At 49.6% G+C, this 25199-nt stretch overlaps 1 protein-coding gene across 1 annotated transcript in view; it reads right to left on the bottom strand.

Moving 5' to 3' along the window:
- Nucleotides 1–25199, bottom strand: part of PPTC7 (protein phosphatase targeting COQ7) — a 262662-nt gene that overhangs the window by 68801 nt on the left and 168662 nt on the right. The window contains exon 4 of the mRNA XM_069619545.1: nucleotides 6839–6962. Within this exon, the coding sequence (XP_069475646.1) occupies nucleotides 6839–6962 (124 nt within the window). The remainder of the gene's footprint in view (nucleotides 1–6838; nucleotides 6963–25199) is intronic.

Genomic DNA, 25199 nt, shown 5'->3' with positions numbered 1-25199 from the left:
GCTACGATAGCCAAGGCGTTGGCCGCCTTAATCGTCGCTGCCGACGAGATGACTCTGCATCCCATCGTGTCTAATTTCTTTCCCTCGCCGTCCGGCTGGAGGTCGACGTAGAGGCCGCACCCCCCCCGCCGCTTTCTTCCTGGCCGCCGCGGAGACGACCGAGTCCCGGGTCGGCTGTGCCCGAAGGCACAAGGGGGCCGCGTCTGAGACCCGGTACTTCTTCTCGTACCGATCCCTTCTAGCCGGCGTCGTGGATGGGTTCTTGAGGAGGGCGAGGCCCTCATCCCAAATATCATCCAGTAGAGGTACAGCGAGGACCGTCTTCCTCTTGGCCTCGCGCCGTTGATAAAGGAAACCTTACTTCTTCTCTGCCGGGCAGAGCTGGAAAAGCTCGGATGCCCTGGCGATCATGGAGTGAAACGATCCAATCTCGTCGGGCGGGGAAGCCCGGGTGGGAGGTGACGATGGGAGATCCTCGTCGTAAACCTCGTCGTCTGTACCCGTTGCGGCCGTGTCAGTCCCCGTATCATCCCCACATGCCGTGGACGGGGAGGAGGGCTGAACAGGGCGCGATGGCTGAAGAGGAGGTGGAGGATGAATCCTTCTCTTAGGGGAGGGCTCCCAGAAGGGCCTGGCTCCGGGTCCCCCGTCGGGAGCGGTTCCTCCGTTGGTGGTAACGGCAGTCTCGTCCTTATCTCCGAGCATAAGGACTGTATAGCCAACAAAATGGCCGCCGAGTTGTCTTGCGGCACTGGTTGAAGGGAGTCCGACGGGCGGTCAGGAGTCCCGTCGGCACCCTCAACGTTCTCGTCGTCACCTACGTCAGGGTCCCTCCCGACGGGCTGGTCTTCCACGCCAACGCCGTGGCTTAAGACTTCGATCAGCTCCTCCTCAGAGGTTGAGGCCGAATCCACGACGACCTCCTGCCCCCCCTTTTTCTTCTCCGTTGGCGGTTTCACGGGGGTCCTGTCGATGGGTATGAAAGAGGACTCCCTCCGCGGTGGCAGGGAGACACTGGGCCCCGAGGTCGCCACCATTGGTGTAGCCTCCACAGGCTGAGCCAGGGCCGCCGCGACTGTCTCGATAGATGCCTTGGCCGGATGGATTAAGGCTTTCACCCCCTTAGGTTCACTCACCGCCTTCTCCTTGGGGGGAGGGTCACCGCCTCGCTCCCCCTCCGATGGGGCCTTCGAGCTCGACCGGGGTCTCTCCAGGAGCTTCGCCGGGTGCTCGGCCTGCCTCTTACCCGAGCCAGAGCGTTGGCTCGTGGTTGATGGCGCCGGGGAGGATGCGCCCTGCCTGGCGCCCGTAGAGCCCGACCGTTCGGCGCTCCCGGTGCCAGCGGACTCGCGGTGCTTGGCCTTCTGTTGGAACCCTGTCGCCGGGGCGCCCTCAAAGGTCTTAGAAGACCGCTCGGACGACTTCTTCCCGCCTGACGGGCTCTTCCCTTCCAGCCAGTTGGCGAGACGTTGATGGCGGTCCTTCATGGTCCGCTCCGACATATTGCCGCAAAACGCACAGTCCTTCTTCACGTGCGTCTTGTCCTCATGTAGGCAGTAAAGACAAAGGGAGTGTTCGTCCTCCTTAAAGACATTCTGCAGCTGGCATCCAGGGCAGACCCCGAACAGCTTTCCGGGCGTCGAGCTTCCCTTCTCCTGGGCCATGTCAGAGATGGGCCTGAGAAACTTCTGGAGTCCTCCAAAAGCGTGGCTCGACGAAATCTTCACCCTTGAGGGGCGTAGACGAATCCGACACGGGTCCCCTTTGATCGGATGAAGAAACGGTGGAGCTTGAGGCTCTTTTGACCGAAAAAAGAGAAATTTTTTGTGAAAAAACGTGAAAAACTAGCACTAACGCTCGAGAGCAATAGCACGAGGATCCCAACACTTGAACGTGTGGTAAAAATCTGAAGATGGCTGCCAGAGGCGGGGCTTAGGTAGAGGGCAGTCATTGGCTGTGGTCAGTATGACGCAGAGATCAGTGATTGGTTACTACTACGAAAGACAGATCAGAAACGAAACTGATACTGATTTTTTCTTTACCGAGGATTCCCAGCCTGACGGGGAATATTCATGAGCATGTGAATCCATGCCAGACCCCATGCTGGAGAACTGTGCACCTACCTTGGGCCTGGTCTTCCGCTTCACGAATACTTTAAGGTCCTCTAGAGGCGATCTTCCAAAGAGCTCCTGCCACCTGGCTAGTTGATTCTTGAGCGCACGCAGAGTCAGGGCATCGCGCGTGGTACAGCCGTCCCAGCCATGGTCTGTGCCAAGGCACCGGAGGCAGAGTGCATGGGGGTCGGATGTTGGGAAGGGACCCTCGCAGGCTGGTCACCTGCTGAAGCCTGCTATCATGCGCTTGGGAGGAGCATGGCGCCAGAGGACAGAGTAGTACCTAGTATTGGAAAAGAGAAAAAACAAGAACCCTTCTCTGGGAAAGAGCGCGTGGAATTACAAGGCCTGAGGCCTAACCCAGGAGCGCTGGTGAAAGCGTCCCGTTTCCGTCGATGTGGAAAAGAGGACTGGGGGTGGTGCCAGTGGGCGTAGTCAGGGGAGCCCGAGATCCGGGGGCCACGCCCCCACCCCCATCTGAATTTAGAGGAGATGATTTTTCTGGTGAAAAAGGTTCCAACTCCAGTCCCTAGCGAGGGACGCCCATACAGTATGGAGGAAAGGGGACTGGACATAGAAGTACTTCCCTATATACAACATGATCATCCGAAAATAACAGAACCACCCCCCCAGACCCTTCTCACTCTTGACATTTAGCGGATTTCTGAGTTAAATCACAAACTTGGGTTTTGGCATTACCCTTCACATTTTGCACCCTAGGTGTATGGTGCAAAGAGTAAGAGCCCTGGGCCCCATTTTGTGACAATTCTAAGAGTTTGACTATCGTATAGAATGTTGTATATCTGGCATTTCAGCCTCTGAATCAAGCACTGGAAGTAATTCAGATAATTTCTTTCTCCTCTAGTGTAGTAAAAACAAAAGTAGAATTAAAATGTTTTTCTTAAGTACAGTTCCTTGATCCAGGCAATGCCAACACCACCATTGTCTTCATATCAGATCACATGGGCTTAATATTCTCTTTACGGACCGTGGTACTTCTTCCAAGATATGGCTTTCCTTGAGCAGTAATCACCTTGACATTTTTCCGTTGAGACACCAATGCCCCGTGGCATGGAAATCGGGGCCAATGGTTTACATTTCACTGGTGATGAGACACAAATTAGCTACATTGAACATGATGCACTTTATTAGAATCAATTTCCATTTCATTAATCAGGGAAGCCAAGGGAGAAAGTTCCTCGTAATGACCTGAGGTTTTTTCGGCAAAGTTTGCCCACTACTCTCCATCTCTGAGAACACAGTGTACGCAGAGTTAAAAAGGTACAATGTGGTCCGACAGAGGTTCGAGATATTTAAAAAAAAATTTTATCAAACCTTTGTCCACTGTTGAGGCAGATTTTGCAAGGTCTTACATTTAATTTTTTACTTTCCTAGGTGATAAAACCAGTATAGCATCAGCCACCTGTATCCGATTTGTGCCATTTTCCTTTAAAGATCCAGAATCCTCAAGTAATATGACGCTAGGCTCCTCCGGGGTAGGACTTAAGGTTGCACCCAGGAATTGCTGAGGTTTTTTCCAGTGAAATAGACACAGCAACTGTATTTGTAGGTATATCCCACGACTCAAAATGAATGGAGGAAACCAGCACTTCCATAAACTTTCACACATGTTCCTGCGGTTTTGGGTCCAAGGACTGTGTTACCAAGTTCAGAGTTTCAGGACAAAGCTTTGCGTGCGACATGGGCCAAGGTGAACATTAGTGCATGAAGAGCAGTTCCTCAGGTATTTGGCAATTCATGCAAGGATGTGCCCATCATTACTTGTCCACCTACATTTCACGGTAAGGGTTGAAAAGAAATAAACCAATTGCCACCTCAGGTTTCAAACATTGACAAAGATGGAGATGCAACGATTTTCCAGAGACCCAACATTTGTAGATAATGGGGGCCATCTAAAACATCAAAATTCTAAGAGCTTCCCTATGATGACACCATATTTAACAGAGGTGTCTGACAGGGAGGACACAGTAAGTCGTCAACTACAGGACAGGTAGGTAAACTCCGATCCATGGTAATGTATCAACAGTAGAAGGCAGGTCAACATATTTATCTCAGTGTTTTTTCAGCAAAGTCATTCATTTATATCCAAAATCTAGTCTTAACGCAGCCTTCGCATTACTTCGTAATGAGTAAACATTCATTGAAGTTAAATCTTCATCAGGATTCACAGGTAATACTCAATAACCCAGGTAAACGATAAAAAGTGCAGTAGGGGGACTGTGCACACACCCACTTCAAAACCAAGTGAACTCCACAAAGTGGGTAAGTAAATGACCAGACATACATCCCAAAGGGACCTTTCAATGGGAACCCTGCAGTCGCTGTATCACTTTACAGTGGAGTGTAAAAACAGCCAGGGCATGCCCACCATCAACATTAGCTGGATACCATAAATTGGTCAAAGAAGACTAGCTCCAGTCAAATGTGACCATATGGGCCGTCCAAGGACAGCGGCTACTTACAGCCCACCAGGGGCCGATTGGGACCCTCAAACCGTTGGTCCCTTAGCGGCAGGCAAGGGCAGGTGGCCACCCTTGACACATGGGTCCCACGTCAACAAGTATGGTTACATCAGACCAGCTCCAAGCAGGGAGCAAGCGGGGCTGCGCCCTCTACAATGAAGGCTCCGGGTTCCTTAGAGGAAAGGACCTAGCAACAGCACAGTTTCACAGAACAGGCCGTCAAGCCGCACCAGCGTTTCGTTCAATTAAAGTGACAAACTGTCCGCTTCCTACACCAACCTCAACATGAGATTTAAGATAAACCCCAATCTATAATCCAAAAATTGCATCAATTCAGGAACATATGCAGTTAAACTCAGCACTGGAACTTCTCAGTGGAAGGGCAATCCTAATAAATAAGGGGAGCCTACTCCACAAAGAGCATCCAAGCACCATCAAAGACTTTCCCCGTAGGCGCAAGCTCTGAACAAATTCAGAGCCATCGACCTGAGTGTTAGCTTGGGGACAGGAAAGTCCATGATGGTTGACAATTGTGAGCAAACCATGCAAACATTTTACAAATTTGGAACATAGCCCTTGCATGAATTTGATCACAATCGGCATCCAGCCCAATGAGTCACGAGCTAGAGACACATGGTCATGCTTCCTTTGTAACAAGATCACCCCAACAGCTCCATTTTGGACAGATCTGCGTGAAATGACTGAATGCAAAAGTCTGACTATCAAAAGTCAGACTTTTTATTTTTTCCATTTTTCTGCAAATATGTATGTGGGGGGGAACTCCCACAGCCCTCCCACCTTACCCCTATACATTTCTATTAACTTTACCCCCCCACCCACATATATATCTGCGGAAATATGGGGGGGGTCAGACTTTTGGGGTTCGACTTTTTGCCCTTGCTCATTTTGTCCTATTCCATGTTGGACTGCTTGGAGCTTCTTTGAACATTTCTTGGTGATTCCTGCATAAATGTACATGCGTTTTGAACTCCTGAAAGAACTACTGTCTGCACCAATGTTTTGCTGTTCTTCTCATCGAGCAGACTACCACATCTGGCGATTTTGTAAAGATGAAAATGAGCCACCTTTCCACTGCTTCCACCCGAGGGGAAAAAGAAAGGCAGCTGTCAAACAGAACTAGGTTCCTGACTGAATCCACAGAATGTGGAGAGCCCTGCGATGCTGCCCAATTAAACAGACGTGTCGGCTAGAGAAACATCCTATTAAATTGCTTGTCTTTTCTCCATTTAAGGGCAGACAATTTTCTTGTATCCAGCCTGAATACCCCAAGAAAATGTTCCACCCTCAAAGCATTTTCCGAATCCCCCATGATGATGATGATCAACCAGGATTTGTGGGTCATCAGCATAGACCTGAGACACAAACCCAAAAGTCTTAGCTACCTGGGCTAAGCTAATGGGTGCATACAGATATTAAACAGGAGAGGCGACAGTGAAGAAACCTGTGAAGCCCACAATGATCAAAAAAATGAAGAAAAAAAAAACCTTGAAAGCTAATGCATGGCCTGGGATCTTCATATTTTCCAGCTGATTATTCAAGATACCATGATTCATGGTATTGAACACTGCAGAGAGATCAGATCGGATTAGAGTGGCCAGACTTCCTGCATTACCAAGTTGAAGGAGTCATTTCTGAATAAACAGAGCAGCATTTTCAGTACTCTAGCCAGAGCAGAAACCAGACTGGTTATCCGCGAGATGTTTCTCAAAATGAAAAGGAAGATTAGACATGGGTCTGAAATGTGCAGGGACCTATCCGAATTAGCATTCTTAAGAGCAGGATAAGCCCATGAGGTCAGATGTAAACCAACAGTTACCAGTATGTACAGTTTATTTCCTCCGTCTCTATCTAGACCATCTCCTCAGAATATGGTGGTGTTGAGAAATTTTGATGGCCGAATTTCATATCTACCTACCAGACATTTCCCTTCTCTTAAATCAATTAGTATTAGCAGGCCACATATTTTCTATCTATAATAAAAAAAAGCATGTACAAACGAAAAAGCAAGCAAGACTTTCCATAATGGATTGAAAACATTTAGTAATTCTTCACAAATTGCTAAATTGTAGACCCTACAGTGCCTGTATCAATTAAAAACACCCCATAGCCTAGCAAACTACAATACATAAAAGTATTAGTACAAAAATAAAATAAAGCATAATGTCTCTCGAACAAATTGAACAAGCGTTAATGAAGACCGCCTTTACAGTTTTCAAATACCTTTAATTTTTTTAACTCTTGAAGAATCATGTAATCTGGCATATTGTCGAACAGCCCATCTGTCGCTGTCAGAATAATGTCTCCTAACTGCACATCAAATGAGCTGCTATCGGCTGCATCAGGGCTAAAAACAAAACACAAGTATATTAGCATTCACATCACATAACACATGCCATAAAGCAAATGCACATTTATGGTTTTTATGCAAGCACACATTACTGTTCAAAGTTGGTGTGACAGCAGTGTCGGTGATCTGCTAAACTATAAGTGCAATCAAAAAAATCCTTCCTAATTGGTTTAGATGATTTTTGTGCCATTTAACAGCGTCGGCATTAGTAAATTCTTTGCACACAAGCCTAATTAGAAAAAAGTTGTTTAATACAGATTAAGATGACCTTTGCAAAGGAGTGGTCATGTCCATTCCACTCAATCTTCACACCTCCAGAAAAGGCAAGCTGATGCCCATTCCTTATCCCCACACAAGTGGGCCAGTTCTGCAAGTAGTTTCTCACTAAACCTTCAGTTTACCCATCACATTACCTGCCAAAGGTACATTAACGGTGAAAGTCTTCAGTATCTCAAGGGTCATGTCCCCCCCACCCCCGTAACATCAAATTAAAGAGCCTGACAAGATGGCAAGAGTTCATCTAGGGCTCTTTGTGTTGGCACTTCATTACCTAGACCAGTACCCTCCGAGTCCCCAAAAAAAGCAGGAATACGTGGCTTGGTCCCAATGTCAGACAGCCTTATCTCTACTGCATGTCGCTGCTGTGGCACTCTTGAAGGGGATGGCGACCTTAATGGTCTGGGGGCCACATTGATACTCAGCGCTGGTCTCCTATTCCTGGGCTGCCTCCTGTTGTGTGGGCCTTAGCCACATCTGCTGTGCTTGTGATCTCCCAGGCTCCATCTACCAGGATCTCAGGCTTGCCTGCTCAGCCTGGGAACGGATTAGTCGGAGCTTTGCTTGTGCCTGCAGACAAGGACATGTGGTGGTGGAGAGTGACATTGGCATGATTGGGCCACCTTGGCTTCATTCATTCCAGCAACCATACTTTGCTGTGTATACCCCAATTTCATTAAAACCACCATGCGTCGGATGAGCCACAAGCTTAGGGTGCAGTTGATCAACTTAGCAGTGTTGGCTGGCTGGGGCCACACTGCTAAGTGGGAAGGGACAGCCTGGTGAGATCTGATGAGAGATAACAAAAAGCAGGGTAGCAGGGATTCTTTTGCAAAGACCGTTTCAAAGGCATAAAAATAAAAACTACAGATATGGCAGGCAGAAATGAATCTGACCGGGCATGAGGCTTTGCATCGAACTGGAGGACATTACCAATATCAACTCAAGTCAAAAATTGATAAAGCGCATCGAAGAATAACAGACTGAAACCAGGACAGGTCTAGAGAAGGATGTCCCCACATTGAAAGCAGAAATCGTGGCCCTCACCCATTGGGAGGAACAATGAGGAATACATGGGAGGAACATCCAATCAAAAGAATGTTACCAGGGGTAACATGCTATTCGAATGGATTGTGTCCTCCCATGTATACCTCATCTTTTGATAGACTCCCAAAGCAGTGTCAGCTTTGGAGGAGGGAGTAAGAATTTTAGAAGTGTTCTTAAGATTTGTCATTGACAGAAAGTAAATCAGCCTTCACAAATCCTCCTTCCTGGCCCGCGGATGAATCCAGACAGTAATGTTTAGTAAAAGTGTGAATGGAAGACTAGTGGCTGCCGCAAAAATGTCATGCATCGGCACACCCCCCTTTGTAAAACATGCCACTTGTGGAATGGCTCCAAGGCTTTCTGAGGGATCTTTCTCAGTCGGTCTGTAGCATTCCATAATGCCCAATATAATGCAGCTAGTTTGCTTAGTGACTGACGTCCCAACTTGTGACCTGTATAACCAACAAAAAGCTGGTCATCTTGACGTAACTTAGCCACCATAGAGATGTAAAAGAGCTTGTCTTGGATCAAGTCTATGCAGCCTTTCCTTATCCTTGACAGAACGTGGAGGCGGATAAAAAGATAGTAACAGTTTTCTGGAATAAATGACAATCGGATACAATTTTCAGCAGAAATGTTTAAGTTAAGAGCTACCCTGTCCTTAAAGAAGGTAGTATGTGGAAGCTTACAAGATGAGGTCTGAAGTTCGCTCACCCTGCGAGCAGAAGTTCACGCACCTGAAGGATGGTCTTAAGGTCAGCAATCTTAATGGACGCGAATGGAGTGGCTCAAATGGAATTTTAGAAGATTAAAGGTCCCAAATCCGAACATGAAATGGAGATTGAGAGAAAAAGCTAGTAAGTCCCTTTAGAACTTGTATGACTAATGGTATCTTGAGGTATGCTACCTCCTCCGATGTGAGCTTGAAAATTGACAGCGCCGCCAAGTATCCTTCAATGGTCCCAATCTGGAGCCCCAGATTTGCCAGATATAACAAAAAAGACATCATAGGTTTACTGTACATAAAAGGGTGCACATCCTTTTCCCTACACCAGCTGCAGAATTTGTTCCAATGGGAGCAGTACAAGGATTTTGGTGCTGGCCTTCTGGCCGAAAGCAAAATCTCCATTACGTCATCCAGGAGGCCCCAATCTCTCAACCTCTCCGAAACCATGCGTGAACATTGAGTGTTTTCACCCCTAGATGGAGAACCGGACCGTCCTCTCGCCAGAGAAGGTCCTCTCTTTGTGGAAGACACATTGGAGGGCAGATGGACAAGTCCAGAAGGTCAGAGTACCACATCTTCCTGGCCCAATATGGGACCATTAGGATCTCAACCTCCTGATCATGTGTGGAATGACGGACTGGAGGAAACTTGTAAAAGAGTGGAAACTCCCAGTCCACTATGAATGAGTCTCGTAGAGCTCCTCTTGGGGGAAATTTCCTGGAGCAGAACAGTTGGCACTTCTGGTTGACACTGGCTATGAACAGATACACTTGAAGGGGAAGGGATCCCAAAGGGTGACTTCCTGAGCTAGTTCCAACTCGTGGGAGACTGCTCTGCCTGCTCTGAGCGTCTGCCGCAGTGTTCTTTCTGGGTAGGTGAACCGCCAATGGGGGAGATTCCTTCTTGAATTGCACAGAACCAAAACTGCATCGCCTCTCTGCACAATGGTAGTGGATGGAGACCAAAGACCACTGATTGTCAGATCGTTGGCGTGGGATCCCCACCCATGAGTGAGGAGTGTCACTACTGGTATCTCCGGCCATGGTTACCAAATAGATTCTCCCTTCAGAACGTTGTCCTCACAGGCGCACCACAGAAGATCCTGTGAGACTTTTCTCAGAACATGAAGAAGGTCCGACATCCTGCCTAAGAATTGAGAGAGTCCTCAGAACTTACTGGAGGGATCTCATTCTGAGGTGAGCCTTTGGCACCAGCAAGTGCAGGATGCCATGAGGCCAAGCAACCTTAATGTCGAAGGCAGGAAGAAGCTGGGGACTGGAATTTGGTGACCATCTGCGGAATGTGCAGAGTCCTCAATTCCGGTGGTGAGCCTTTTCCCAAGGATGCATCAAAGACTGCTCCGATGAACAGTCTTTGAGATGGTAACATGTGGGCATTCTTGTAATTGAGAGAGAAACCCAGTCCATGGAGAGAATTACAGGTGATGCCGAGATGTTCCAGGGCTTGTTCGGGAGAGCGTACCCTTATTAGCCAATCATCCAGGTAGGGGTAGACGCGAATCTCCCCCCCGCCCACCCCTCAGACTCGCTGTCACCACCGTCATCACCTTGGTGAAAACCCTCCAGTCAGAGGTCAGCCTGAATGGCAGAACTTTAAACTGATCATGAGAACCGCCAACGGCAGACCCCAGATATTCTGTTTGTGATGGATAGTCACATGAAAGTAAGCATCCTGAAGGTCCAATGACACCATCCAATCCAGGAACTGGAGGGCCTGAAGCATCCGAGTGTGACCATCTTGAACTTGTCCTTCCTGAGGAACTTTTCAAGCATCTCAAGTCCAAGATGGGTCTCAATCCTCTGTCCTTCTTGGGGATTGTAGCACCCTGTGTTACTCTCCGTGACAAGTACTGGTTCGATAGCACCTTTCTCTAGCAGGCTCAACATTTCCAGCACAAGGTATGGATCTGGAACCTTGAATGAGTGGCTCTCTGTGGTCTTGAGGCCTTTTTAGAAAGGGGAGGCAGTAACCCTAGGCTATGGTTTATAACGCCCACGCATCTGAAGTAATACCCACCATTCTTGCAGATGCTGCGAGTCTACCCCTCAACGGGGCCTCAGAGGTTTTGAGGCGGCTGAAGCAACGGCGGAGGATAAAGTAGACGTTGCCTGGATGGGCTTTGCACCCCTCCCTTGTCCACCAGAAAGAAATCTTTGGCCCCTTTGACTTGCCAGTCCTCTAGTACTTCCAACTGAGGAACAGAAACGAAAGGACATGCCCCTCTAAGATGATCTCCTGCGGTGAGATGGTTGTGGCTGTCTGATAGTGGCCCCAAGGGATATGGCTGCCGCCTTTGAGGTCTGCAGCATCTCTAAGCTTTCATCAGCCTTGCTGCCAAACAGCTGGCTGCTGTCGAAGGATATGTTGAGGAGCCTGGCCTGCACGTCTTGTGCAAATTCTGACTTCCTCAACCAGGCAAACCTGTGTATTACTGTGCTTGCCACAATGGCTCTGCTGATGCTGTCAGCAGAGCTCAGTCCTGACTGAAGAGACTCACACATAGCCTCCGTTCGTCTCTTACAATAGTCAGGAATCAGTCTCCTCCTTCCCCTTCAGGAATATGCTCAGCCGCCATGGCTATACAGTCCCACAGGGTGAACGTAAATTTAGGTAAGGCACAAGTGGCATTTGCAGATTTAAGAGCCATGCTCCCAGCATAAAACACTTTCCTTGACCAAGTGTCGAAACGCTCATCCCTGCCTGGGGGAATTGTTGGATAAGCTGCTTGTCTAGATGTAGAAGTCGCAGCCTGAACTACCAGGCTTTATGGCGTAGGATGTTTAGACATAGGATCGCTACTGGATGGGCAGTACTTTCTGGCGATTCACTGCAGGACTTGCCTCAGGTGCCTCCCAGTTTGCCTTTACCCTTTTTTGCAGGGCAATATGGAAAGGGAGAACCAGATCCTTCTGAGGACCCTTATCAAGGATATCAGTCAGGTCATCTTGCTCGAATGGGGGAGCAGGAATGTCCCATCCTAGAAACTATCACCCTAGACATAAGATGCCTGTATGGAGCATCACTGTTCTGCTGGTTCCGGATTACCAAATTCAAGTTCTGGAGAAGTGTCAATCCCACTGGCTGACTGAAGGGTTTTATACAAGTCTTTTAGCCTCAACTAATGCCTGATCTCGGAAGAGAGGAACCTTTGAAAGTACCTAAAGTATTTCACAGGACACCCCTCTTGTTCGAAAACAGATCCATGACCTGCACGTTGCATACATTTTAACAGTAGCTGCTCTACCAGCTAAGCTTAATGGGGTTGGATTCTGTGAAATGCAGGTTAAGAGATCTCTCTAACTAAGAAGCTAGTTCACGGGGCAGGGGAGGGCGTCCTGTGCTGTACAAGTTAGATATATGTAGCATGGCCAACACATCTGGGCAAAAGGTGCCTCGGTAGGGGCAGTCAATCCTTGGACACTAAATGGATGGTGCAGCTTGTTAAGTAAACCACAAGCAGGCTACATAAGATCAGTAGAGACTGTCCCCACAAAGTGGGTGCCAACTAGGCTGTAGTTATTGGCAAGCATGGAAGTGCCACCGCCTGATGTAAAAGCAACACCAGGAACCTGCATTAAACAATATACCACTTGAGCATAGAAAAATGCATGGCCAACGTTATACATATACGAGGAAATCAAAACCAGTCTATAGGCCAAACCCTTTGCAAGTTATTTCTTGTTCACTACACAACTTTTCCCTCCCAATATCAGAACAGTCTCATGAACTCCCTGCCCTACAGATAAGTGGTGTAGAGGCTACTTTTACTCCCTAGAATTAGGCAAATACTGGCAGAAAATTAATTTAAAAAAAAATAAATAAAAATCAGGAAGTAAAAATACTCCCAACAAAATAACAAACACCACAAGAGCTTGTGCATATACATTCATCCACACAGTTCAATGGAGAGGTTTAGACCTGTAGTGTATACAGTTCCACAGGAAGAACTATTATTCCCACATAATCTGAAAAGGTAAATAAAGTTACTCACCCTAGTGACTACCTTACTCCTAGTCCATAGGCCCCTTTCCTCCATACGCGAGACATTTGTCCTTTTATTTTTACGCAGGGTACCGCAAATTGGCCGTAGCCCCACCCTCTTGAGCTCCACCCCGCGCGTTGCCCTTCAGTCCTTTTCTATCCCAGATCCCAAACCATTTAAGCAATAATAGAGGATACTTTGAGGGGACGGCGGGCGGGTGTTTGGAAGAAAGGGGACTCAGAGTAAGGGCATCACTACGGGTAGTAACTGTTATACTCCCATGTCCCGTCCCCTTTCCTCCATACTTGTGTGAGATACCAAGCATGCACTAGTTAGCTCAGGTGGAGAGAAAAAGAAAAAAAAAAAAAACACATCTTTACTCTAATAAGCTAAGATCCTGGCCAAATTGGGCATCAGCCCTGGAGCTCAGGTCCAAACAGTAATGCTTAGAAAAAGCTGATGGAGAAGGTCAGGTAGCCACCTTGGCGATGGTCTCCCAAGGGACATACTTTTGGAAGGCAACAGCAGCCACTTTGCCATGTAAAGGATGAGCATGAATGCCTTTCGGAGGTTGAAGGCCTTGGATGCCATAGGCTCCTGAAATACAAGAGGCAATCCATAGGGAGATGGTTGCTTTGGAAGCCGGTTTCCCTTTCCGGTCTCCGAATGTGATAGAGTTGTGAGGAGCCCCTGAGTTAACTCGTTCCATCGAGGTAAAATTTCAGAGCTTGCATAGCATCCAGGTTGTGTAAGCCTCAGCATCCGATGCCGGATTAGGAGGAAGAAAAAAATAAAATTAAAAAAAAAAAACAGGTAAGGTTTTACCTTTGAACGATTGGTTCAAATGAAAATCTGAAGGAAGGATGAGTGTGAAGCACAACCTTATCCTCATGGAAAGTGAGGACCGGATGCTGCACAGAAAGAGCTATGAGTTCACTTACTCGCCAATGTCACTGCGATCAGAAAAGCGACCCTCCAAGAAATGTATTTAAGATCGGTAGTGGCCATGGGTTCAAATGGTTTATGGCATAACGCAATGAGGACCGAGGGGTGCACACCGGCGGGAAGAGATGAAGACTCTCAAAAAGCCTTTTAGTGACTGGATTGATCAATGAAAAAGGAATAGTTGTCTGTGAACAGGTGAGTTGCAATGGCAGATAAGTCCTACAAGACATGGATGCCTAAAGCTGCGAGGTGAGACACCAATGATAGAACCGTGTCAACTGTAGCATGCCTAGGGTCAAGCTGTTTAGCTAAGCACCAGTGGCAAAAACAGAGCCATTTGCTCCTATATTGGGCCCTTGTAGATGGTTTTCTGGCTGGCTGGATAATGCACATGTCCTCGGACAAATTAAACTGTGCTAAAGATCTGAATTCAGGCACCAGGGTGCCAAGCTAACGATTGTGGGCAGGGGTGCCATATCTGTTGAAGGTCAGGAATCAGCGGCAATCCGATCGGAGGAAGAATCGACAGATGCTGAAGTTCTGAAATCCAGAATCTGGCTGGCAACCAAGGAGCTAGGAAGGAGAGTGCAATTCGATGCACTCCTGAGATTGCAGAGTGACCAATGAATTAGAGGCAGTGGAGGAAAAGCACAAGCCTTCATGTTGTGCCACGGGATCTCAAAAGCGTCTCCTAGAGAGGACGCCCCAAGGCTGTCTCTGGATGCATATAAAGGAAGTTTCCTGTTTGTGAAAGTCGCAAAGAGGTCCACTTCTGGAGTGCCCCATTGGCGGAAATGTTGGACAGAACCTTGCTGTTCAATTCCCCACCCATAACTGGCTGCCGACTGGTGGCTAAGAGTCTGCCGTTACATTGATGTGACCCGGGATGTTTACAGCCAGGAGCCAAATGTGATGGATGGTCCAGTCCCAAACTTGTATGGCTATGTTCACTAGGAGAGGTGACTTGGTGTCACCGTGCTTGTTGATGTAAAACATCGCCACAGAGTTGTCCGGGCGAACATGGACTACCTTGTTGGTGATAGATGGCTGAAAAACCTTGTGCACCAGAAAAACAGCCAGGAGTTCCAGATATTGATATGAACCTGCCGGTCCTGACGTGTCCAAAGGTCAAATACTTCAATGTGATCAAACGTTGCATGCCAGAAAGGAGTCGTCTGTGGTAACCATCACTTGTGGGCAGGGCTCCTGGAAGGAGGCCCCCACAAAAAAGTTGTCGATCAAGGACCACCATTGTAGATCCGCCATCATGCCGAACGGAACTGGGATTATCTTGGAATCCGGGTCTGTAGCCTGAGACCAAGAGCTCCGCAGAGCCAGCTGAGTATGACTCATCTTCAGACGTTCAAGAGGAAGGGCTAGCACGCAAGAGGCCATGAGGCCCTAGAAGTCTTTGGAAGCACCAAGCTGTCGTGTGCGAAGACTGGAGGAAAAGCTGACACATGGTCGATCGGTCTGCAATCCTGTCCACCGCAGCACCTTCATACCGACTGAATTCCAACGGAAACCCAGGAAAATCAGGTCTTGAGAGACCGTCATGGAAGATTTCCGCCAGTTCACTGACAGCCCAAGGTCGAAGAGGAGCTGGAGAAGAGACTGGAGATTGATCAATGCAGTCTGTGAGCAAGGACTGCACAGGAGCCAATCGTCCAAATATGTGTATACATGAACGGCCTGCATCCTGAGGAAATCTGCGATGACCGACATCTTAGTAAAGACACAAAGCGCCGAAATGAGACCAAAAGGGAGCACGTGGAACCGCCGATATTTTCGATGCAGACTCCATATCAGGATGTGCATGTATGCGTCCTGAAGTTCCACTACACTGAGCCAGTCAACCTTCTGAAGAGAAGACTATTTGGCAAGGCGTGATCTTGATTTTTTCTTGGGGAAGAGAAAGATTGAACTGGGAAAGAGAGGATAGTGCGCAGGCCAGCCTGGTTGGGTTTGGGCACTGAACAGACAGGAGTAGAAGCCCTGCACTTGCTCCCTAAGAGGAACAGGCTCCTCCAGTCTGAGGTCCAGAGGTTTCTGTACCTCGACTCAGAGAGAGGGCGACCCGATCTGCTGAAAGGGAGGGTTGAAGGATGGGTCAGGAGGGAGGGGCAAGCAGAAGCCTGCCCGAACAATGGACAAACCCCTCTTCTTCTTTGATGGTCTGCCACACCTCTAGGTGAGACGAGATTGGTCCTCCCACCGGAGTTTCACGAGACCGACAAAAAATATAATTTGGAAGATTTTTCAGCAGGGAGACTACCTCTACCTGGAGAGGGGGCTAATGGGTGTGAGAAAAAAATATATACCACCTTGCCGTTGTTGCCTTCGGTGGGACCCGCCAACCGGAGCTTGTTTGGCGCGCACAACAATCCTGAAACCCCCCCTGAATGCAGAGAAGGGCCGAGTTTGGGACCCAGACCTGTGTGTTTAAGGGGCCTTACTTAGAGCTTTCACCACGATCGATAAAGATTTGGCAGTTTGGGTACTTGCTTTAGTCTTTTTGAGTTACTCATAAGTGGAGGAATGGAACAATTCCTTGCCATTAAAGGGAAGGTCCAGTACCTGAACTTCTCCCACCAAGCCTGGCTTCATGCAACGATGTCAACCACGGCCAGAAGACCTCGAGCTGAGGCATCTACGTTGTGTGCCTCAGCTTCCAGTAAATCCTGTGCCCAACACTTTGGCATCTGACAAACCGGCTTTGAATTAGTCTAACCTATGCGCAGGAATACATTCTTGAAAATCAGCAAGCTCCTTCCACAGCCTCAGATTAGCTGCTGCCAGGATGAGCTTGGTGTTAGCTTGACGAAGATGGATGGAATACTTTTTTGCCAAAGGCGTCAAGGAGCTTATCCTCTTTGGAGAGGATTTGGGCCGCTGCCGTGAATGATGCAGAGGCCGGCTTGGATTGGAGGGTGGCTGCTGCCACCACTGTTGACGAAGGGAGCAGACAAGTCGATAAGGCTGTATCTTCTGAGGTGTGAAGCTTGTATCAAGCGTCAATCCTCTTGTTGAGATGCAGCCCGGTATGGGGTTTACCATAGACCTTAAGGGTCTCAGCCAAGACATCCTTCTGGAGGAACAGGCTGGTGCTCTTATGAGGTGACAGTGAAGGCTCCAGAAAGCACCCCTTCCTGTGGAGTGGGGGCTTCAGGGACTGGAATATAAAGCAGGGCCATCATATCCATATACAGAAGACTGTACCACTGCGCGTAGCACCACAGGTTTTAAAGTGCTATCGTACGCTGACGGGGTCTTCTCTATCGGAGAAAGCAGAGGCAGAGGAGGAAGTGGTGGAGGAGGTCTGGCAGGAAGAGGTGGAGGGGGTGGCACCCCCGGAACCGGCGTAGGAACCGCCAGGGCAAAAAGCAGTACAGGAGGTTCAGGATACATTTCCCTGAAAAGACCTTTAAAGTACGCCCTCATGGGATCAGAGTGCATGAGCGTCTTAAACTTCTTTAAAAAAAATAAACGCATCCTCAGGTGTAGGTCTAGGAGGTGAAGTAGGCAGGCTGCTTGTGAGGGGCATAACCCCATGAACGCAATGAGGATGGTTGCCAGGAGGGCCCACCACGGCTGGATCCACATAAATCAGTGGCGCAGAACCAGGAGGGAGCGAGACTGAGGCAGCTGTGTCCGAGCATGCCAATTGAATGGAGGGCGTAACAGGTTTTTGTTTTCTACAGTGTGGAAAAGGCTGCTCAGCCCCAAAAGAAGCGCTCCAGCACCAGATGCCGTGAACATTGGTGTAAGAGGTATCCAAAATGGCCGCTGTGGACCATCAAGGTTGAGCCGCCATTTTGTCGACCCTGAGGTGTACTGAGACACAGGACAAAGTGAGGAAACTGTCTCCACAGGGGAGTTAGGGGACTAACACTTTAGCCTTGAAACAAGTATCCTTGGCTGAGCCATTGCTGGTATATCTAGGAAGTTTACTTGACATCTTAGGAACTGTCCCAGAATTAGCCTCCAGTGGAGGAACCTCGGCGGAGCCGGTGCTGGAAGGACTGCTAGTGCGTTCAGCCCCGAAAGTGCAGAGAAAAGGACTGCAGGGCGATGCGCAGGGGGGAGCTCAGGAGGGAGGGGTTACGGCCACGTGCGGTACCCCACGTAAAAATAAAAAGGTGCGGAAGCCCTTAGTCCTGTCCAAGTAGAATTTCGGAGCACACCTGACATCCAGCCAGTGCAGCACTCTGTGCTTCATCCTTAGGATCGGCAAAGAACGTAAGAAGGAATATATTTCCTCATTCAAGTGCAAAGCAAACGGCACCTTGGGCAGAAATGCTGAGTGTGTCCGCAGAACTACTTTGTCCCTGTGAAAGGTAGTACATGGTTCTGAGGCGACCATTGCGCCATGGCGGCCAAGACTATGTTGAGGTCCCACACGAGGTGCGGCCTCTTGATGGGCAGATAGAGCCGTGCGAGCCCCGTAAAATGTTTGACAAAAGGATTGGAGGAGAAGATCCACCTGCACCTCAGAGTGGGCAAGGTGCGCAGAGAAGGAGAGCACGTCATCCAACGTACATGCCAGGGGAGGTTGGGGGGGGGAAGGGGGAGAGGCGATTTCCTTTAAGTCTGCCCAGTGGCAGAATCTGGTCCCTTTACTTTGATATTGGACCCTGGTAGCCTTGCTCCTTGTGCCCCGAATGATTTCCAGATTAGCCTGAGAGAGGCTAAAGTGCTGCAGCGTTACCTGCTCAGGTACCACGTTGTGAGGGCTATTTTCTGAGGTGCTGGGTGGATGACTGCCACCATGTTGCACCAGAAGATGTGCTGGGCCCGTCGTGAGGTGAATCGGAGGCCTCTCCGAGAGGCTGAGCAGTTCTGAAAACCATGGCCTGGCCGGACACCATGGAGCTATTAGAATGATGTTGAGTTGGCAAGACTCCTTAATCTTGCAAATCACTCTGAATCAGTAGAATGGGCGGGAAGACACAAGCCGTCATGCTGTCCCACTGAAGCCGAAATGCGTAGTTCAGGGAGCCGGGAACCTGTCCCTGCCAGGAGGTGAACGGAGGGCACTTCTTGCTGCTGGGGATGACTTCACCTGTTGAAGATCTCCTGAATAACAAGGTCGTTTAGCTGCCACTCTTAATTGTCTGCACCCAAACTGCTGAGCCTGTCCACTTACAGGTTGGATTCCCCCGAGAGGTGGACTGCCGTGAGGTAGATGTTTTCCAGGGCCTACTCCCACATGCTGATTGCCAGTCTGCACAGAGGAGGAGATCTGATGCCTCCCTGCTTGTTGACGTAGTACATGCTGGTAGAGTTGTCTGTCTGGATGAGGCCAACCTTGCCCTTGAGAAGTGGTAGGAATGCTCCGAGCTCTAGCCAGATGGCGTTCAGCTCCAACCAATAGATGTGGTATTCCTGCTCCCGTCGGGTCCAGGTGCCGCGGACCGAGAGATTGCCCAGCGTGGCTCCCCAGCCATCGAGCGAGGAGTCTGTGGCGATGGTGGCCTGCGGGGTGGGCAGCCGAATGGACTTGCTCGTCCGTAGGTTGCAGTCCCTGGACCACCATGTTAGGTCCGGGTGGAGAGATGGCGGAACGTTGATCATCTTGGATTGGGAGCCCTGCTCCTGGTTCCACGAGGCCGCTAAGTGCAGCTGAATCCTCCTCAATCTTGTGTGAGGGACAGCTAATGGGACCACCGCCAAGAGACCCAGGAGATGCTGGTACCAACATGCCGAGGTCATCTCTCAGCTGAGGAAGTGGGTAGAGGCCCACTTGATGGCCGAGATATTATCCTCCGACGGGAATACCTTCTCGGAGCACCTGTCCCAGATGAGTCCCAAGAATGTCAGTCTGCGTGGAGCTGCACCTGCGACTTCTTGAGATTGAGCGAGAAGCCTAGATCGTGCAGTGTGTTCATAAGGGCACGGGAAGCGTGGTCAACCGCTTCCGGAGATGTAGCCCTGACGAGCCAGTCGTCGTTGCATGGGTAGATGTGGAGGCCCTGCACTCCGAGGAGGGCAGCCACCGTGTTCATGAGCCTGGTAAAGAACCGGAGGGCAGAATTGAGGCCAAAAGGAAGGACTTTATATTGAAAATGGTAGCCCATGAGCCTGAACAGTAGGAAAGAACGATGGGGCTGCCAAATCGGAACATGTATGTACGCGCCCTTCAGATCCAGGGAGCACATCCAGTCTCCCTTGCACAATGCCTCCACTATAAAAGTTGGCGTACCCACTTGAACTTCTGAAGGGGTAAGGAGAGGTTGAGGGTGGAAAGGTCCAGCACAACTCAGGCCCGCCTGGTTCTTTTTCTGAAAGGCGAAAATCCTGGAGTAACAGCCCAAGCCTCGCTGGGAGGCTGGGACTTCCTCCACTGCCTGGCTCTGTACGTGCGACCGGATCTCCGCCAGAAGAGTTGCTGTGCCAACCCGAGAGAGTGGGAGGGAGGGGAGGTGAGGGGGGGGGGGGGGGAGGAGGGGAGAAGAGGCTGGGATAGGTAGGCGGTACCCCATGGATACTCAAGAGGATCATGGGGTCCGTGAAATTCTGGCGGCAGAAACGTGCATGGAGAGCAAGCCTCCCCCCACCCCCCCCCACTGGAGACATGTGGACCCGAAGGGGTGTGTCATGCCTTCTTTCCCTCAGAGGCTGTCACGGAGGAGGGGGACTGGAAAAAGCCCTTACTCCACACGCCCTTTTTTTGTTGCTTGCGCCGGTTTTGAGACGGCAGCGATCAGGCTGGCTGGATCTCCGTTCCTGGAAGCCGCGGAACTCTCCATACGTACGCCCCCTGTCAGAGCGCTGATGTAACTGGGTGTAAGCCTTAGGCGAGGTCTTTGTCAAGATAAAGACTTGGCCATTTGGGAGCTGTTTTTCTCCTTATCCAGCTCCTCGTCCGTGGTGGAGTGGAATAGGTCCCCCCCATCCCTCTCTTGGTAGATCTAATATGCGTTCCTGGACGTCAGGGTTGAATTTCACGCACGGAGCCAGGCTGTCCTTCTCATGTCCGTGGCGATACAGATGGCATGGCAAGAGTTGTCAATATGGGCCACAGTGGATTCCATGAGGTCCTGCGCCACCAGCTTGGCCTCAGTGAGCCCCGCCTTAAAACGCGATTGGTTCTGCGCAGGGAGTTTTCGGGAGGAAGTCAGCGATTTCCTGCCATAAACTTTGGTTAGCGGCAGCCACCATGGCGTCAGCCTTGGCTTGGCAAAGATGCAAGGACGCGTTGGAATAGAGTTTCTTGCCGTACGCCGCCAAGATAATCTTCTCCTTTTCTAGCAGCGACGCAGAGGAGGAGGCTAGGAGTATAGTGATGCTGCAGCGATCACCGAGTGTGGCTGAGGAAGGGCCGAGAGCAAGAGTATCCCCCCTCCATCTGCCTGTACTTGGCGTCCAGGCATCGATTGACCGGCTGAGCCGAGTGGGGCTTAAGCCAGCCCTTCTTGGCCAGGGAGACTACATTGGTCTGAAAGGAATTCCAGTCTTGGCAGAGGGGTGTTGCGTGAGGACTTCAGCCAGAACCCCCTCTGCCGGCTGCTCAACCTCGGGCAGGGGCAGACCCAGGTATTCCTCCTGCCCAGCAAGACTTTTGTGGAAGGCCCTGACCGAGGATGGCGGATCCTCCTCCTCCTCCTCCTCCTCCTCCTCCTCCTCCTCCTCCTCCTCTTCAGTGTCCTGTGGATCAGGAGGATCCTGCAGTGGTGTTAGAGTAGTTGGAGCCGGAGGCTGGGGCACAGGAACCACAGCCGGGGGCTGAGGAGGTGCGGAGGCTGGTACGGAACCGCCTAAGGAGTTGGCTGGGGAGCCGGGACAAGCAGCACTAGGGGCACCGGTGGAGGCGCTTCTGGTGCCACTAGTATAGTCGGGAGGACTTCCCTGATGGTGTCCTTGAGGATAACCCCCATACAAGGTGACTTCATGAGGCAGAGGAACCTCTCGAAGAACCCCTCTTCACAGGCCGTAGAGGTGGCAGGTGATACTGACCGGGTTGAGGGGAGCTGCTGGGGCCCTGCATACCCTGCCCATATGGACGCAGTGGGAAGCTGCCCTGCGCATAAGAGGGATAGGCTGTAGGCCACGTACCTGGTTGAGGCCAGTCCCACCTTGACAGTCATTCTTCGCCAAATTCCTGGAATGGCTTCGGACGGGCGCCTCTGTCTGGCATGACGGCCATCTTGTCGAGGTGCCTGCCACGTTCCTGCGACGTGTTGCTCAGCTCGCTAGCCCCAGCCTCCTCCAAGACTCTTGCATGTGGATCACAAGGCCTACTCTGCTCCTCGGGTCTAGGCCCAGTAGGTGTGACACCCTCGACCCAGGGGTCGTTTAGGCGCCCCCTCGGATGTACTGCCGGTACTAGGGCGTAGCCCTCTGCCATATTGCCGGCGCAAGGGCGGAGCCCCCTCGGATGACAATCCAGTACGAGAACCTTTGTAGAAGAGACCATTGCAGGATGGACACCAGTTGAACCCTGTGGAAGTCTACATGCGCTGGGTGGAGCGTGACACCCGAGGACAGAGTACCTGAATGATAAAAGGCAAAAAAGACAAGAATAAGTATCCGCGCATGGAATTACATGGCTGAAGCCAAACCCAGGAGCACTGGTGAATTCGGCCCGCTCCCGTCAATGTGGAAATGGGGACTGTGGTGTGGTGCCGGAGGACGGAGTCAGGACAGCGCATGCTCCCTGGGCCGCACCCTTGCGCGCCTCTAAAGGGGGAAGAATATTTTTTTCGGGTGAAAAAAAGGTTCAGAGGCCCATGCAGTATGGAGGAAAGGGGACGGAGCGCAAGAGTAAACGTATGTAAAAGGAAAAGTCAAGTGTTCAAATGATAATGTGGCTGAACCAGCTCTCCTCCTCATGTTAGGCTTCAAGGGGCAAGGAGATCCATGTAGGCAAGGTGGCACACACTGACTCGGTTTCCAACACAGTACACAACCATGGATCAAGGTCTGTCTGACTTCCACGCAAAGTTCCTTTTTGCCAATCTCCAAAATAATGTTTCAACCAAAATGTTGACGAGGTCCCCCTCTGTCGGCTCAGACCTCTTACAATACACTTCACACAAAGTTGCAAGGGGGCTCCCTTCCCCAAGCTTAATGCAGTTCGGGTCTCCAGCAATCGGGCTTGGGCCATTTCCAGCTGTCAAAGTGAAAGTTAGCATGCCCACTCTTTGATGGAACTGCGACTGTTAGCATGTCCACTCTTTGATGGAATTGTGAAAGTTAGCATGTCCACTCTTTGATAGAACTGTGAAAGTTAGCATGCCCACTCTTTGATAGGACTGTTAGCATGTCCACTCTTTGATGGAATTGTGAAAGTTAGCATGTCCACTCTTTGATAGAACTGTGAAAGTTAGCATGCCCACTCTTTGATAGAACTGACTGTTAGCATGTCCACTCTTTGATAGAACTGTGAGTGTTAGCATGTCCACTCTTAGATAGAACTGTGAATGTTAGCATGCCCACTCTTAGATGGAACTGTGAATGTTAGCATGTGAAAGTTGCCTTTAGAAAGTGTGCCCTATAGCTTCTCCGTGAATTCTGAAATGTGCCCAATAGCCTCTCTGGTAAATGGAATTTAGAAATGTGCCCAAGATCCTCTGTTGAAAACTGCATTTAGAAGTGTGCCCAATAACCACTCTGTAAAAGATGCATTTAGAAGTGTGCCGAATAACCCCTCTGTGAAATTTGGAAGTGTACCCAATAGCCTATGTGAGAGTTACATTTGGCAGTGTGCCCAATGGCCTCTCTGGAAAATTGAATTTGGAAATGTGCCCAGTCGACCCTCTGAAAATTGCATTTGGGTGTGTGCCCAGTAGACGCTCTGAAAATTGCATTTGGGAGTGTGCCCAGTAGACGCTCTGAGAGTTACATTTAGAAGTGTGCCCAATAGCCTCTCTGGTAAATTGAATTTAGAAGTGTTCCCAATAGCCTCTCTGGAAAATGGATTTTAATAGTGCACCCAGTAGCCTCTAGGTGGAAAATTGAATTTAGATATGGGCCGAATTTACTCTGTGAAAGCTGCATTTAGAAGTGTGCCCAATAGCCACGCTGTGGAAGTTGCATTTAGAAGTGCTCTCAATAACATCTGTGAAAGTTGATTATAGAAGTGTATCCAATAGACACTCGGGAAGGTTGCATTTAGAAGTTTGCCCAATAGCCTCTCTTGAAAATTGCATTTAGAAGTGTACCCAATAGCCTCTCTGGAAAATTGATTTTGATAGTGCGCCCAGTAGCCTCTCTGTGGAAAATTTGAATTTAGATATGGGCCCAATTCCTCTGTGAAACCTGCATTTAGAAATGTGCCCAATAGCCACGCTGTAAAAGTTGCATTTAGGAGTGCTCCCAATATCATCTGTGAAAGTGGATTATAGAAGTGTATGCAACAGACACTCGGGAAGGTTGCATTTGGAAGTTTGCCCAATAGCCTCTCTGGAAAGTTGAGTTTGGAAGTGTGCCCAGTAGACGCTCTGTGAAAATTGCACCTAGAGGTGCACCCAATAGCCCTCTGCTCAGTAGCCTCCCTGGTAAATTGAATTTGGAAGTGTGCCCAATAGCCTCTCTGTGGGAAATAGAATTTAGAAGTTCGCTCAGTACCCTCTCTGGGAAAGTTGCATTTAGAAGTTTGCACATTAAAAGAGCATATAACCCATCATATCACACCACCACACTTACTCTTTCCTTTACATCACCACTCAACTAGAACAGAGATACTATGACACCATTCGGTATAACTGTTCTCATACGAACATCCGCCGCTTACCCCACATCATTCTATGTAAACACTTCTGGTCTCACACCCCCAGCCAGGCGTTTTCCTCAGGCCTAACGCAGCCACATCCGTTCCAGATAAATCCTGCCAGAACGAACACATTCTCCTGATCTCTCAACCACCACACCTACCGATAAGAAGCAGCTATTACACGAGTACCGCACGTGCTACACATACCCGGTGCTCACACGCACCTTTTCACTCTCTCTACTGACCTGAACTTCGGTTCCCAAGGGCGTTCCACCTACCAGCGCGTTCAGACCATACCAATGGTATATACGGCGCTATATAAGTGCAAAATAACAAAGTCTTTCGAATGTGTGTGGGTGTTGCTTACTGACCATGGCGGGACCACTCCGACTCAACGTTCACTATATACTTCCCTCTTGCGGTTTGTTCGCTCTCTTGCTTCAAACACTGCACCTTTCACAGAGACTTTCGAACGGGCTACTTCCTTTCACCGTACCACTGTGTTACACATCGCTTATCATG

The sequence above is a fragment of the Ambystoma mexicanum genome, chromosome 10 (genome assembly GCF_040938575.1).
Source record: "Ambystoma mexicanum isolate Mex_15411 chromosome 10, UKY_AmexF1_1, whole genome shotgun sequence".
Taxonomy (NCBI): Eukaryota; Metazoa; Chordata; class Amphibia; order Caudata; family Ambystomatidae; genus Ambystoma; species Ambystoma mexicanum.
Note: the sequence above shows the minus strand (reverse complement) of the source record. Positions and strands in the feature narration are given on the sequence as shown.